The following is a 15,813-nucleotide window of genomic DNA, read 5'->3' on the forward strand; positions in this document are numbered from 1 at the left end:
CGGGCGGCAGAACCGGCCCCCGGCTCGCCCCGACGGTGCCTCGGAGCCCCGAGGCGGGGAGTGGACCCCGGCCCGACCCCGGCCCGGCCGCGCTCCCCGCCGGCGCTCCGCTCCTCGCAGCCGCCGTATCTTTTAACAGTTGAATTGACTGCAGTTTTTGTCAGTTAATTAGGTTTAATTTACATAATTAGTACAGTATAAAGAGTATTGGGGATAATCAGGAGGTACGTCTCGCTTACTGTGTAAACACGGATTCGGAATTAAAAATCAGATGTAATTAAGGCGTGTGCGCGCGGCTTTTAATTGTAATGAATTTCTAATTAACGCTCAACGATCGCCGCGCGCGAGAGCCGGGACGTTTGCGGGCGCCGCCGCCCCCCCAAACCGGGGACCCCCCCGGGGACCCTCCCGGGGCCAGGGGGCGCGGAGGGGCCGCGGCCGGCGGGGCAGGCGCTGCGCCCCGACAGGACCCCCCCATCCTTCCCTGCTCCCCGGGCCGGTGCCGCTGGCAGACGAAGCCGGTGGATAATTTAGGTTAAAACTTAGGGAGCCGTGTCACGGGTGTATAAATAAATAATCACGCGTGGCGGGCGCGGAAGGCCCCGCGCTCCTGGAGGGCTGAGCCGAGATTGCCACATAAATCACGGCGGTCTAATTCAGTGGAAGTTTAATAAACGCCTCCTATTGGAAATGAATGTTCCCCATTTAACAGTTGTATCAGCACCATATAAAACCATGACCCCAATAAATTTAATTTTAGAGGCCGATCAATCCGGGCTTCTCTCCATCGATCCGCGGCGGCTCTGAGCCTCCGCAGCCTCTTCCGCGGCCCTTCCCGCCGAGGCGGGGGAAGGAGCGTTTCGATTAGACTCTTTATTAGGAAAAGATTGCTCCGAGAGGCCTGAAAATTAAACGGTGACATTTTAATTACTGGACATTGACAAAGGGAGCGGGCGGCGGCTCTGCGGGCCGGGCACACTCCGCCTGACCCGGCGTGCGGAGCCCCCGCGGGGCGGGCGGGGACGGGCAAGGGGGGAGGAGGATCGGGACCCTCCGGAGCTCCTGCCGTGCGACCCCCGGGGAGCCTGCGGGATCCTCTGGGTGCCCCCGGGGCCCCTTCCCGGTGCCCAGGATGTGTATCCCTGGCCCCTCAATGCACCCCCTCTGTGCTCACCATCTCTCCCATCGGGTACGCCCCAGTCCGTGCACCCCAGCTCTCCCCCATCTATGCACCCCAGCTCTCCAAGCACGTTTTCCCCCCTCTGTGCACCCCACAACACCCACCGTGCCCCCTCCCCCAGACTCCACAACGTGCACCCCTTGATGTGCCTCAGCTCCCCCGCTCTCCAACCCCCCCCAGCCGCTCTCACCTTGTCCCCTGTCCCTGACCCCCCCCCCATGGCAACGCTGCCCCTCACTTTCCTGACCACGCACACCCTCCCTTCGCATCCCCGCGGCTCTAAATCTCCCGAATTCCCCCGGGCGGGAGCGGCCGCGGGGCTGCGGGGGAGCGAACGCAGCGGGCGGGATCGATAGACACAACTTTATTGATCAGGTGAAACCAAACGCTCCGCGGGGCTGGAGCGGGAGGAGCCCGGGGCAGCAATTCCCTGTGCCCTGTGCCGTGCCAGGCCTCCGGGATGGACCCGCACTCACCTGCGCCGGGGCCTGGCAGCTCTGCCTCGGCTGCAGGGAAGTTTTCCTCCTCCCGCCTGTGAAAGCCCCAGACATCCATTTGCCATTAAACATCTCCCGGGCTCCCGGCTCGGATAAACCTTGAACTTCCACCGCAGGACCGGGCGGCGGGAGCAGCCGCCGGGGGGGACCGGGAGGCGGCCGCCGCTGCCGGAGCCAGTAAGGCTCAATCCATAAATCCTGTCCTTAGTGCACACGTGTGGTTTATGGACATACCCTCTCCTGAAGGTAACACAGCCCCGGGTCAGCGCAGCTCCTCGGCAGCCGCAGCTCTCCCGCTGCAGCTTCCCGACGGGAAAGGCACGGGATCACAGAATCCTGGAATTGTTTGCGTTGGAAGGGACCTTAAAGCTCATCTCGTTCCAACCCCACCTCCGTGGGCAGGGACACCTTCCTCTAAAGCGGGTTGCACAACTGTCTTTTTATTCGGTGTGGCCAAATAATACACTTAGCGAGATTTGTAATTTATTTTTCCCCATTAGGCTTTCCCGGTCCAGGCAGAGCAGTGCTGGTGAGCTGGGGGAGCAGGATGAGGCAGCAAGTTCAGTCCTCCCATCCCTCCAGACTTCTGCCCCACGGTGCCCGTGAGCCCCCCCCCAGACTGGGAGGATCCCCCAGGGAATGCTGAAGATGAGTTATCCTAAATAACTGCTGTGTCTTGGGACCTCTCCCTTGTTCAATGAGCTCCAGCTCCCCCTCCCTCCCTGGAGCCCCTCTGCCCCCCAGGCCTGGCTCCCACTGCAGGGACATTGTGCCCACCCAGCTGCAGCGTTTGGGGTTTGGGGTGGTTCCTACCTGGTTCTGCACATGGCAGGGATGGGGCTGTGTGGGGCAGGAGTCACCCAAAAATACCCTCACACGGCTGCAGAGTTCCCTGAGCACCCTTGGGAGAGGCTGAGATGCCATAGCTGCTTCTCCTGCAGCTCCCAAAGAACTGGGGGCACCTGGGATGTGTTTGACCCGTTCCCTGAGTGGCCCAGCCCGCAGCAGCTGGGCAGGGACGGGTCTCCTGCGGGTGTTGTTGGGTCTCTTACATGTTTATCTCTGCCAGTTCCACATCCGAAAGGGAGCAGGAGGAAAGGTCCCTGCACTAAGGTGTCCCCAAGGGGCTGAGCAGCCTGGGAGTCCCTGGAGCAGCACAGGGGCTTCACAGCCTGGTGAAGGATTTGCTGCTCCTGTTCACTGCCCAGAGAGGCTGAGGGGGTTCTGTGTGCCCTGCACCCCCCGGGAGGAGTCACCAACAGCTTCCCTCTCTGTGCTGGGAAGTGCCCCCAGAGCAGAGCCATGACCTGTACAGACTCCTGACCTTCCTCCTCCCTCCTCTCCCTCACCAGCCAAGGCTGCAGCTCCCTGGGGGGTTTCTGGGTGCAGGTCCCAAGGGGCTGGATGTGATGTCCCCCGGGTGGTCTTGCCTGGAGGTAGCACTGGGCAGAGGGAGCACAGTCAGAGCCACAAACCAGTGAAGGGTGTTCCTGCTCCGGTGGCATCACCCCTCCCCACCCACAGTCAAAATCCCTCTGACACCAGACAGGGGCTTCTCCCATGGACTTTTCTCCCTGCAGGATTTTTTGTTTTCCAGCAAACCCTCAAATTCCCAGGTTTTGCTTTAGACATTGCCCACTTGCTGCCTTCATCAGAAACAGGGGGGTCCTGTGCTCCATCCCTCCTCCAGTGATAAACCTTCCCTGCAGGAAAACAACTGCATGACTCCCAGATTCAATCCTCCTGCTTGCTCTTGGGTACCCAAAGGATCAAATGAAGCTCCCAAGAGCTGTTCCTAGTGATTGCTCAGTTATTAACACTATCACATGGCCATCCCTGCTCCAGAGGCGTTAAGCCAAGGGAGAGGGACAGGTCGAGGACCCCTTGCAGTCCCCTCTTCCCCCAGAGCTTTTCAGGCTGTTATTTGGAAAACCAAGACCACCCCTTTGCCTTTGGAATGCCGGCAGCAGGTTGTGTTTGGCCACGGGATACAAGGAGCAAAGTGGTTTTTAATTCAGTGCTGGGTTTAAGGGCAAACTACCACGGGCTCATCTCCCAGGGTGAGCTTTGCCTGGCAAGGAGCACAGACAGGGGAAGGTGGAAAATACTGCAACTTTTGGCACAGATGGGACATCCTGAGTTTTTCCCAGTGAGTCTCCATGTACACACTCCCATAGGAGTCGTTTCCTAACCATGACTGAGGTTATAAGAGAGGTGAGACTGGTGTGGGGCTGCTGGTGGAGCCCCTCAATGAGCTGGTGGGATGAGGAGTGGGACTGGGAGGGATTGGGGGAGTCACTCAGTGCATCTGTAGGATCCACTGTCAAATTAATATGTTCATTATGCACCACCCCTGCCATCTTCTGAGCAGGACTCAGTTTAGAGTGTAACACTGCACTTCCTGCAAGCTTTTCAGCCAAGAAAGGCCCCAATTCAGACTCCAAAAAGTTGCAGCAGGAAGGAGAGAGGGAGAAGATCCCAGGTAGCCCCAGCTCTGGCACAGCTCCTGCCTGTGTGGGGAGCAGCACTGCTGAGCCTTTCACAGCAACCAGTGCTTCCAGCCCTGCCTGGCAGCTGGGAAAATCTCCCTGGTGGTTCATTCCCATCCCTGGAGAGGGTTTTGGGGGCAGGAGGATGTTACACATACGGCAGAGCCTGGGCCATGTTTCACGTTTCTTGGCCATCTCAAAGCTATACGTGCACCAAGGCAGGATTTCCTCAGCCCAAATGCATCCCAAGGGATCCTTTCAGTTTTGGGGGGACCCTGCACCGTGTGGAGGGGCCCCATGCCAGGCTCACCCAGCTCCCACCTGGCACAGACATGGGTTGGGATGTGTTTGCTGCAGGGAGAGGAGCTGTGGGTGGGGGCACCCAGTGGAGTTAAATCCTGGCCCAATTTATTGCCTCCCCCCTTCCCCTCACTTTTGCCCCTTGGTGTTGATGGGTGGGGGCTGGGTTTTCCCCAGTCTGCCTGTTCCACTCTCATCCAGCCCTAATCCCCCCCCAGAAGCGGTGCTGGGAGTGGGGCAGAAGTGATGCCACTGAGCAGCCCCCCAGCTGCTCATCCCCTTCCAGTCTGCACCAAATCCAAGGACTTGGGAGAGGAAAGATGCTGGAGGCCCCAAACCTCCCCCTGACTGCTGGATTGATTACCCTGATGAACCAGCAAGGTTCATACATGTGAATCTTCCCCATCTCCATCAGCTGGAATCCCACAGGGATCCTCAGGGTGACACTGTCCCCTCCCTGCCAGGGAAAGGGAGAGGAAAAGCCTTGGGTTTGCTGACTTTTAAACTAAACTCAAGAGAGACTTTTTATCCAGGGAGAGCTAATGCAAACTGTTAGGGATAAATAAATGGGAGAGCTGCCCATCCTCTGGTTGGCTCACAGGGAGGAGATTTGTCTCACTTTAGAAAAAGGACCTGGAGGGATGGGGGCTGTGGACTCATTCACTGCACTGTTATCTGCCAGCAAGGTTGTGACATCAGAGCAATTAAGACAAACTTTAGTCTATAAGTTCATGCCTGCAACCTCTGCACTTCAAAAGAAGACAAATGATCCCTCCAAGGAAGGAAACAAAGTCTTTTCCAGGCTGCTTCAGAGTAACATTTAGGATTTGCAGTGGTTCAGGAGGAATGTGTCACTGAATTGTGGGGGGGGTTTAACCTGCTAGTATAAAATAAACTACCTGAGCCTCTTCTTTTTTTTAGCAAAAGTTTATTTCTAATGCAAAGACAAGCAAACAAAGCCCCAACCTCCTCCCACCCACCCAAGTCACTCACCCCAAACCTGCCTCTCACATCTTGTCTGTGTTTTATTTTTCCTTTTAATAAGCATCTTGAACAAGGACTGATTCAATCTGTGTCGGTCTGTTGTGGAAACGTCCACAGAAATTGCAGGAGCCAGAAACACAGAGCAGGGACATTGCAATCATTCCCCTCTCCTGTAACAGCAAACCTGGGAGCCTGTGCCTGACCCAGCTGCACCCCTCAGGCAGCCACTCCGAGGGAGAAAATCAGGGATCAAGGTGGAGCTGAGGAAGGCAAGAGGCTTCCAAGCAAGCCACGAGCTGCTGGGACAATCAGGAAAACCTGCAGCCTGTTCCCCAGCCATGAGGTTGGCACCCTCTGTGCCATCTCTCTGCCCTCACAATCCCATGGGATGCTGCCAAGCCTGAGCTGTGGCCCTTGGCTCCCTGGGGCAGAACTGACCCTCCTGGTGCTGCTGCTCTCTGCAAACTCCTGGGGCTGGAGCTGCTCTCCCTGTGCAGCCAAGAGGCCACAGCCCACCCTGGCTGTGCCAGGCTCTCCCACAGCACCTGCTCCCTGGGGAGGAGAATCATGGAATCATGCAGTGGTTGGGCAGGAAGAGATCTTAAAGCTCATCTTATTCCCCCCCAGGGATACCTTCTACTATCCAAGGTTGCTCCAAGCCCCGTCCAACCTGGCCTTGGACACTTCCAGGGATCCAGGGGCAGCCACAGCTTCTCTGGGCAACCTGGGCCAGGGCCTCTCCATCCTCACAGCCAGGAACTCCTTCCCAATATCCCATCTCTCCCTGCCCTCTGGCAGTGGGAAGCCATTCCCTGTTGTCCTGTCCCTCCATCCCTTGTCCCCAGTCCCTCTCCAGCTCTCCTGGAGCCCCTTTAGGCCCTGCAAGGGGCTCTCAAGTCTCCCTGGATCCTTCTCTTCTCCAGGTGAACCCCCCAAGCTCTCCCAGCCTGGCTCCAGAGCTGAGCACTGTCCTTTCCCCTCACCTTTTCCACCTCAGCAAAACCTTTCTGACTGAGGGACCAGCCTGCAGATCCTGACCATGGATGCTCCTCAGTTCTGTGTTCTCTTCCCTGCTTGGCTCTCCCAGAAAACCCGACCTGCAACAGCCAAGTGCCAGGAGCAGGGAGAGGCATTCCCGGTCATTTATTAGTGCTGATCCACCTGAATGCCCTCTGGAAGGGCAACCCTCACCTGGGCAAGCCCAGATACTTCTCTTTTTCTGTTTGTTTGCTTTTGTTTTACATTTCTACCCAGTCTTTTGTGGCTTTCTGCACTCAGACAGCCACCAACTCCTCAGGATTCCTCTGAACACTTGGCGTGTCACCTGTACAAGAGCAACAGTTAAAAAATACTCTGGAGTCAGGAAAGATCCAGTACATTCAATAACCAAAAAATAGAGATATAAAATACTTGCTTCAAGGCTGTGGACAGTATAACTGAAGATAATCTGTAAAAATTGCTCAGCAGCAAAAGAAAGGTGGGAAGAAAATTCCTTTAGTGTGGCGGTGAGGGAAAGGCAGCAACAACCCTCCGAAAGGCTTTGTTGGTGCTCCTAGAAAATATTTTTAGGGAAATAGGATCCAGAGAAAGGGCGAGTCCGAAGCGTGGGGATGGTGCTCCTGGTCCAGGATGAGCTCTGGTTTCCTGGGATGCTCCCAGCTCACTGTGGGCCCTGGGTGGCCCGTCGTTCCTCCAGCATCCTGCACACCCACATGGACACGACCTCGGCGTTGCCATCGTTGTACTGCACGATGAAGGGGTGGCCCTGCAAAGTGGGACAGGCAGAGTCAGCCGAGAGAAACACGACCCTTTGGAAAAAAAACCCACATTGGAACATCTTGTGGTTACAGCCATAAAAATGCAATAAACAGGTGATTCAAAGCAGTGAACTTCCCCTCGGATCCGTGTTATCCATGTGCAGGTTCCTGTGGAGGAGGGAGGGCTGGGGGAGCCCAGACTCCTCCTGGAGGCCTCAGCCCAGCACTCCTTGGAAATACAGGTTGTTTATTTTTCTGTTCCATTAGCTCATTGTGTTTAGAGCCTTTAGCTCCTTTCTGGGATGGCCTTCCAGGCTGTGCAACTGCTAAAGGATGTTTTGGGAAAATGATATCCTGGGAAAAAAAAACCATTAATCTGCTCTTCTACTTGTAAAGGTCTGTGATCCCTAAAAGTTTCTCTCTGTAACAGCCCCCTGTGCACCTTTCCTGTGTATTGACCTTCCAGGGACTAGAGGGGCTCCAGGAGAGCTGGAGAGGGACTGGGGACAAGGGATGGAGGGACAGGACAACAGGGAATGGCTTCCCACTGCCAGAGGGCAGGGAGAGATGAGAGATTGGGAAGGAATTCTTGGTTGTGAGGGTGAGGAGGCCCTGGCACAGGTTGCCCAGAGAAGCTGTGGCTGCCCCTGGATCCCTGGAAGTGTCCAAGGCCAAGTTGGATGGGGCTTGGAGCCACCTGGGCTAGTGCAAGGTGTCCCTGCCCATGGCAGGGGGTTGGAAGTGGATGGGCTTTAAGCCCAAATCCAGAGATACAGGATCACCCAGCTCCTGCAAACTGGGGGCCACAGCACAGCTCTTGTGTGATCACACCTTTCCAGAGCAAAGCCAGTGCAGAGAACCTGCTTTCCCAGATTTGTCAGTGCATCCCACCAAGCCCTTCGTTTTCTCTCCGTGCCTTTGGAATTGTGGGCAGCTGCTGCTTCCTGCCATTGCAATCGACCTTCCTGAGTTTGCTCTTTGCAACTGCCACAGTAAGAGATGTTTTCCCTCGATATTGAATTTTTTTGGAAGCAAATTTCTTCCTTTCAGCCCCTCTTAACTATGAACAGCAACTTGGAATCGGTCAGAGCATCCGGAATTTCCCATCCGGGCAGATCCGTGTGTGCTCACTCCCGGTCACTGCCTGGGAGATGCTCCACCAGGGAGGAAGGACAGATCCAGGGGTTCCAGATCCCGTCTGGGAGCACAAGGATGGCAGCAGAGAGCTCAGTGCTCCCAGGAGAAGATGGATGATCCCAAAATGATGCATTTAAGTACACAGATGCTCCAGGCACCGAGCATATGGGCAATGTCTTTTTCCACCCCAACACCTGGCCACTAAAAATCCTCAGCTTTGGACTTGCATGTCTAACATCAGGAACAGCACTAAGGAAAGACAGAATCCTCTTTTCTTTTTGCTCCTACTCCAAATATCCCAAGTATGTTTGGGTTTCGCTGTTTTACAGGAATTCAGTGTGAAAATATTGCTAATTTTACTGGGTTCTTACCTAACAATTCAGGAGAGGGCACAATAGGGAACCCAGAGACAGGAATCTTGGTGTTTATTCCCAAGCTGTCACATATTTTCCAGTGTGACCTTCACAAAAGCTGCTTAATTTCCAGCAGCCTCACGGTTAAAAAGGGAATAAATGGTGCTGCAAAAAAATCAGTACAAGTGTGTTTTTGCCCAGCACTCGGGGTATTTTTGGGTGAAAAAGGTGCAGGACTAAAGTAAATGCTTATTATAAGCAAGACAGCCTAGAAGGAGCTGTTTTGCCTCTTAAACAAAACAGCCAAGGACACTGGAGAGAACCAGGAAAAAACAATCAGGAGGCACAGACAAGGAAGAGCAGATGCATTGGGGCAATTAAAGGCAGCTATTAAAGGCAGTCCCTTCTCCCATGAATCTCCTTTACGATGGAGAGACCCCCCGCAGCCAAAGCCATCTCACACCCAGGATATCCCTGCCTTTAAGCTCCTCACAACGTGCCCAGGGAAACTGCAGCTCTGCCAGGCTGGAAACATCAGCTGGCCACGCTGGTCACCCTGTTTGCTTTGTTTTGTGAGGATATTCCAGTGGAACCCGGGGTTTTACACACTGTTCTCCTCAGGAAGAAGTTTAACTTGAAACCGTTCTTGGGATTTCCCTTGTTTTTGGACTCTGCTGCTCTCCAGGGAGGCTTTTTCTCAGCCTGAAGGGATGGTTTTTCTAGGAGATGGTTTTTCAGAACCTGGTGGTTGTTTTTTTTTGTCCCGTTTGAGGGGGTTTTTTTTGGAGATTTTGTTTGTTTTTAAATAGGGAACAGGAGAACAGAGATTTCTACCAAAGCTACAAATTCAGTGTCAGTAGGACCCATCTTTGCAGCTCTTGGGTGGACAACCAGCAGCATGTCCAGGTCAGGCACCAAAACCAAGGAGCTCCCAAGTGGTTCATGGATGGCCTGTGCCAAAATCTACTTCCAAACCTACTTTGCTGCTTCTAAAACCTGCACTCCCCCCTGCAACTGCAATAAAACAGATATCAAAGAGCAACCTGGAACTGTGGGTAATGCAGGAGTCCACCAACCCTGGCCTTGGCCTGTTCACAGCAACATTGGGAGTGAAAATGTAGCACAAACTACGTAAGAGGGACTTGCAGTTGGCTCAGCACCCAAAAATGTCTCAGGGAAGTTATTCAGGATTTTCTCCAAGCACACACACAACTGGAGATATCTTTGGAAGGGAGAGAGAAGGGGTAGGGACATTAGACAGGAAAGGAAGGAAGATTAAGGGGGAAAAACCAGACAAAAATCAAAACCACTAAAGGAGGAATGCAGCCAGAGCTGCCACAGAAAAATGACAAATGTGCTGCCAAACAGGATGCAAAAATTTCTCATTTTTGAGCTAAAGTTTGGGGTTGTTTTGTTTTGCCTTGTAAATGAAAGAGATAATTGTTAATTACTCCTTGGGCAATTTTTAACTCACTTATTTAGCTGATTTGAAATTTTGGCTCATTTATTTTCCTCCTGATTTTATTTCTCTGTGGCCTTTCCAGCGTGTGTTCACACCTTGCTGGTTTGTAATGCCATCTTTAAGAGATATGGGGGAGCACTTCCATCCATCCACCACTGATCCCACATCCACTAAAAATCCAAGTTACTGCTCAGTGATTCTGTGAGCAGGCCACAAACCCCCAGCAATTCAGTGCTGGGTGACCAAGAACATCAGGACCGGGAGACACAAATTATATTAGATCACAATTTTCAACCATTGTAATTTTTCTTAGGATTTTTCATTCTGAAAATGCTACTAAAAGAGTCAACAAAAGGAAATGTATTCCAGCTGCCACGAGACTGAAAAGCTCAGTCTCCACAAACAGGTCTCAGTCTGGACCTATTTGAAGTGGTTTCCCTTACTGGGCAGGTACTGGTTTGCCTCACCCTGGGCTTTGGGTGCACTGAGATTCCTGCAGCACATCAGCTTGGAGCTGGAAAGGTCAGGCAGGACAGGGCCAGGGATAGCCCTGGAGTGAGTGTCAGCCAGCCTAATTTTGTGTGTCAACCCCGAAAATTAGATAAACAATGACAAACCAGGCTTTTTAAATGAACTTGTCTCATCTGGTTCTCTTGATAAAGGGTACGTGGCTCAAGCTGCAGTGTCCCCCCAGACAGGTTAACTCTTTAAAGGGGAGCTCCTCTCCCAGGGTGATGTAAATGATTTAAATATCTGACATGAAATTAAAAGGGCACTGCCCCCCTGAACACACAGCCCTGGGAATTCAAACTCATTGCTCACCAACCATCAATCATTTAGCCCAGTCAATTAAATTGCCATTATTCAAGGGTAAAAATTCCATAATTTTACCTACCCTTAAAATTCAGCAATTTGCTCTTATGGCCTTCTCCTCTGCCCTGAGAAATCTTTGTTTCTGTTAAAAACCCACCCAGGGTTTATAGCAACAGACTTTCCATGGCAGCCTTGGCAGGACTGCAGATCCATGGGCATTTCCCAGCACCAAGGACCCACGATGGATGAATTGTCCAGATGGATGAATTGTCCCAGGGAGATGAAATTCCCCCTGGGACACAGTCCTAATACTAGGTCCAAACCTGAGCTACCTGAATCCTTTCAGCTCTTCAGTCTAATGCACATGTAACAGCTTAAACTGCCTCTCATACACAAATCCAGGGAAGAATCCAGGAGAATCTCTCCCATGAACAGGTTGCTCTGCCACTGGCCATAAAATGTGTGTGCTTGGAAAGCACCAAGGACGTTTAGACCAACACTGAGGCTCCTGAACGTTGCCAAGGGACAGGCAGAGCATAAATAACATCCCTTAAGCAACGCTCCTGGGATTTCAGAGCACTTTCCAGGCACAAAAGAAGTGAGGTTTTGTTGGGAAGGCTGGTTTAAAGGTCCACAAAACAGGCAGATACCAACCTGGAATGGTGACAAAGTGTATGAAATGCCAGGCAGCCACCAATTTCCTTGTAAATCTGCAAAAATGACAGGGTGGTGCTCCCTAGGGCCCAGAATGTGAGAGGGATGAGGAATGGACGGGAACCTGAATCCCAAATGGTGGTCAGAGATACTGCCCTTTTTTTCTGACAGTGCATCCAGACCTAACCCACAACACCATCTCCTTGTATTTTTTTCCCTGGGGCAGTGAGAGGTTGACTGGGGAGAGCAGAAAATTAGAAATAACAAGAAAATACCTCATCCTTGTGCAAGGAACGTTGGGAAAGAAGCAGCATTGCATTGGTTGCACTGGTGCCACCCTTCTAACATTTTCTTTTAGAGGAACCCCTCCAGCCTGAGCAGCTCCATTTATCACAAAGCAGCACAGACAAGTCATGCATTCCCTTTAAAAATTTGAATCCAGCCTGACAAAAACCCCAACAGGAAGATCCCAACTGTTGCAGCCCCAGCCTATCAAGACAACAGCAGTGCCCTCAGACAGCATTTCAAATACAGTTTATTAGCCTGTGATATGAAAAGGGTATTTTTATTGCATGATATAATGCAATGGGACCTTGGGCGCTCTGCAGAAGGACCTTGCACTCAGAAGTGTAATGAACCCATAGTCCAAAAAACATTATACTGTACATTAACCTATCATTAATGGCACATTAGGGCTGGGGGCATTGCACGCTCGCTGGTCAGGGCTCCATCAGGACAGTGTGGAGGAAACCACAGTCTTCACAGGCTTAAAACAAATAGAGAAAATAAATATTACTGCTGGCTACAGGCTGCTCTAAGGGAAGCTCACTGGCTGCTTAACATGCAATTCTGATGCCATTTTTTAAAGGGGGGAGGCTGAGGAAAATGCAGCAGTTTATTTGGTGATATTAGAAATGGAACGTGGCTGCTTTGCTGCACTGAGTGTCTCTGTGGTGCAGCAACACTGAGCTTTTCCTGCATAAACATGGAAACTATTCGGAAAACAATGAAAACTGGAAACCTGCTCCCATTCCCTAATCCCCAGTGACACTGGTAAGGCCTCCCTGGCAGTGGGAAGAACATCCTCTGACCCAGCTCTGCACAGCCCTGTTGGACCCGTGGGACCCGTGTTTGCCTCTGCACCCATTCCCACCCGGTCACTCCCCCCTCAGAACTCCAGCCCTGTCAGCACTAACTAAGCAGGAAACATGACCAAACCATGACATTCCTCACGCTCCTGGATCAGGTGGGATGTTCCCTGCCTGCCCCCACTGCAGGTGCTCTGTTCAAAGGAAAGCCACAGTGTAAACGTGACATCAGGAAGGCCTGGCTGGCAGCTCACCTCGAGCTGGCAGAAGGAGCACAAGCCCTACAATCCCAAAAAATTCCACCTTGGCTGACCAACAGCACATCCCAGTGACCATCCCAATTAGTTCTCCCACTGCTACTGAGGTGTCCATGCTGTTTATAGCTCTTGTAATTACTGAGGGCACGTACTTGGGGGGAAATTCTTGTCCATTCACATGTTTAACGGGAAGAGAAGTCAAACCTCCAACAGGACAAACACCAACCTCAGCTCTGGAGCTGAAACAGCTTCCCAGGATACTTGGGAAGTGCTGAGTAACCAAACAACCCTGAACTGACCCCATGTCCCTCTCCAGTGACCTCAGCACGTGTAGGATTTCATCACTCTACCCCAGCCTCCAGAAGAGGAGGAGGATTTCACATCTAGAGCTCCTGCCTCCAAGGACAAGCCACACTAAAAGCTGTTCTAATTATCTGAGCTCGCTCTCCACGCGGCCGACTTCGGCTCCCACAGCCAGGAATAGCAGCGAGGAATCCTCAGGCCAATACTCCCAAAACATTGTTAATTCACAGGCACAGAAGGCGTCAGAGCATCCTCAGGGGATGCTCCAGGCAGCTCCTAAGCCTTGAGTGGGGCAAAAAATCTGAAGGGTGAACACCCATTAATCCATGGAGACACACAGCACACCCGGGGGTGAAAGGACCCTGCAAGACACTCTTTAAGTGTGATCTGGCTGCTCCAGCTCCTGTTTTTCCTTTGCAGTTTTAGGATGGCTTTTTTTTACCCTGTAAAGAAAAGTGTGAGCACCTGAAGTGCTTGAAACAGCAGGGCCTGGGAGGCTCAGTGTGTCTAGAAAGCATGTCCCCTGCATCCCAAAGCTGCAGCAAGGTCAGCTGAAGCCTCCTTGTCTCTTCCTTGTGGCACCTGCAGCGATGGCATTGCAGGTTTAACCCTAAAATAGCTGCTTTTCTAGGTACTTGCAGGGCTGTGTTTGATCTGGGACTGAGTGTTTACTGGCCCAGTTCTGTCTCCTGGTTCCTGTCCTCAGAACAGCGACTATTGAGGGCAAGGACTGCCTCTCACTGTGCGTGGGGAGGACTCAGCATCCCCAGGGCCTGTTCTCAGCCTGCTGCTGGAGTGAAACCCCCCACAGCAGGGGCCAAAAGCATGGAATCACAGAATCATGGAACGGCCTGGGTTGGAAGGGACCTTAAAGTTCATCTCATTCTACCCCCTGCCATGGGCAGGGACACCTTCCACTAGCCCAGGTTGGTCCAAGTTCATCCAACCTGGCCTTGGACACTTCCAGGGATCCAGGGGCAGCCACAGCTTCTCTGGGAAACCTGTGCCAGGGACTCACCATCCTCACAGGGAAGAATTCCTTCCTAATATCTGATCTAAACTTGCCCTCTGACAGTTTGAAGCCATTCCCCCTCATCCTGTCACTCCAGGTCCTTGTAAATAGTGTCTCTCCACCTTTCTTGCAGGCTCCCTGCAGGCACTGGAAGGCCACTATCAGGTCACCCTGAAGCTTTTCCAGTGGTGCTTTGACAGGTCTGTGGGAGCTGCAAAGCTCTGGGTGGCACAGGAGAGCTGAGGGCACAGGAACACCGAGGGTCAGAAGAAAAAGCACTCAGAATTTAAAGTTTTCACAGAATTTCCCCCCCTCACAAGGACATCACCTGCAGCTCCTGCCAGCTCGGGGAGCAGAGAGGACTGATGTGTCCAGAGAATGGTGAAGGTAGCAAAGAGGGCCAGAAAGTTGCATCATAGAACCTTAGAATGGTCTGAGCTGGAAGGAACTTTAAAGCTCATCCAGTTCCAGGGGGAGGGACACCTTCCACTAGACCGAGCCCTCTCCAACCTGGCAGTGTCCAGCTGGTGTTTTCTGGAGATGATGCAGGAGCAAGAACACATCCATGAGGAAAATTAAGTATCACCAGTCTCCTTGGAGTTCCTGCTCTCTCCTCACTCCTCACAGCCAAGAGCAGAGCCCAGCCTGCTGAACACCTCCACACGGAACGTCGGGACGTGGGGAGTTTTGTTTGTTGGCCTCCCTAACACACACTGTAATTAAACTGTTGATTACTAAACAGTTTCAATATATGACAGACAATGCAGTTAAAGCCTACAGTTAGGTCAATATGTGATTTAGATTTGCCATTTAAAAACTCTCATTTAAATTTTGCATACATTAATCACTACCATACTTCAATGTTCTGATATCCACCTGACTACACTATTAAAATAAAACTTGCTGCCCCAGGGAAATCCTACTTATTCTTAATTGTTTCGAGGCTTTGATGGGCTTTTAATCTAAGATTAATTTATGCAATTTTAAATAACTCTTCTTATGATTAATAAGCTCGAAAATTAAAAGGAGTCTAAAGCAATTATAATGAGCATTTGGTCATAACCTCATTAGGAGAAGGAGTGAAGGATACAGCTCTGGAATTCTTACAAGACTACAATTTAAGGTTACTTTCAGAGGAGTCAAACATAGTTCTTGAAATTGCAAAGGCAGATTAGCCTAGGTCAGCCTTAGAACTATGGCTACCTAGATTAGCGCAGTAATGATTTTATCCCTCTGATGATATGCAAGATAGTGAAAAGATGACACAAAACATATCAAACAAAGATAAATGGATAACACAACCAAGCACTGAAGCCTGGGAGTTATAGTTCCTGTTTATCTTTTTGGGGTTTTTTTGAGAAGGATTATTTTTGCAGGGTTTTTTTTCCTTATTATTTATCTATTTGTAGATTAACTTTTACCAAAGCACTTTTCCTTTTTATATGCTGAAGTTAACTGCAAGGGATTTTCAGCTCGTTTAGTTTTGTTGAGGCACCAAAACTCTCCTGCAACTCAGAATTTGTCTTC

At 51.6% G+C, this 15,813-nt stretch overlaps 1 protein-coding gene across 3 annotated transcripts in view; it reads right to left on the bottom strand.

Moving 5' to 3' along the window:
* Nucleotides 1-6,311: 6,311 nt before the first annotated feature.
* MAP2K5 (mitogen-activated protein kinase kinase 5) overlaps nucleotides 6,312-15,813 on the bottom strand; it is a 126,008-nt gene continuing 116,506 nt past the window's right edge. For all 3 annotated transcript variants that reach the window (XM_017830326.1, XM_017830325.1, XM_017830327.1), the window contains one exon: nucleotides 6,312-7,215. In XM_017830326.1, the coding sequence (XP_017685815.1) occupies nucleotides 7,111-7,215 (105 nt within the window). In that variant the 3' untranslated portion in view covers nucleotides 6,312-7,110. The remainder of the gene's footprint in view (nucleotides 7,216-15,813) is intronic.

The sequence above is a fragment of the Lepidothrix coronata genome, unplaced genomic scaffold (genome assembly GCF_001604755.1).
Source record: "Lepidothrix coronata isolate B3197 unplaced genomic scaffold, Lepidothrix_coronata-1.0 Scaffold176, whole genome shotgun sequence".
NCBI classification, from domain to species: domain Eukaryota; kingdom Metazoa; phylum Chordata; class Aves; order Passeriformes; family Pipridae; genus Lepidothrix; species Lepidothrix coronata.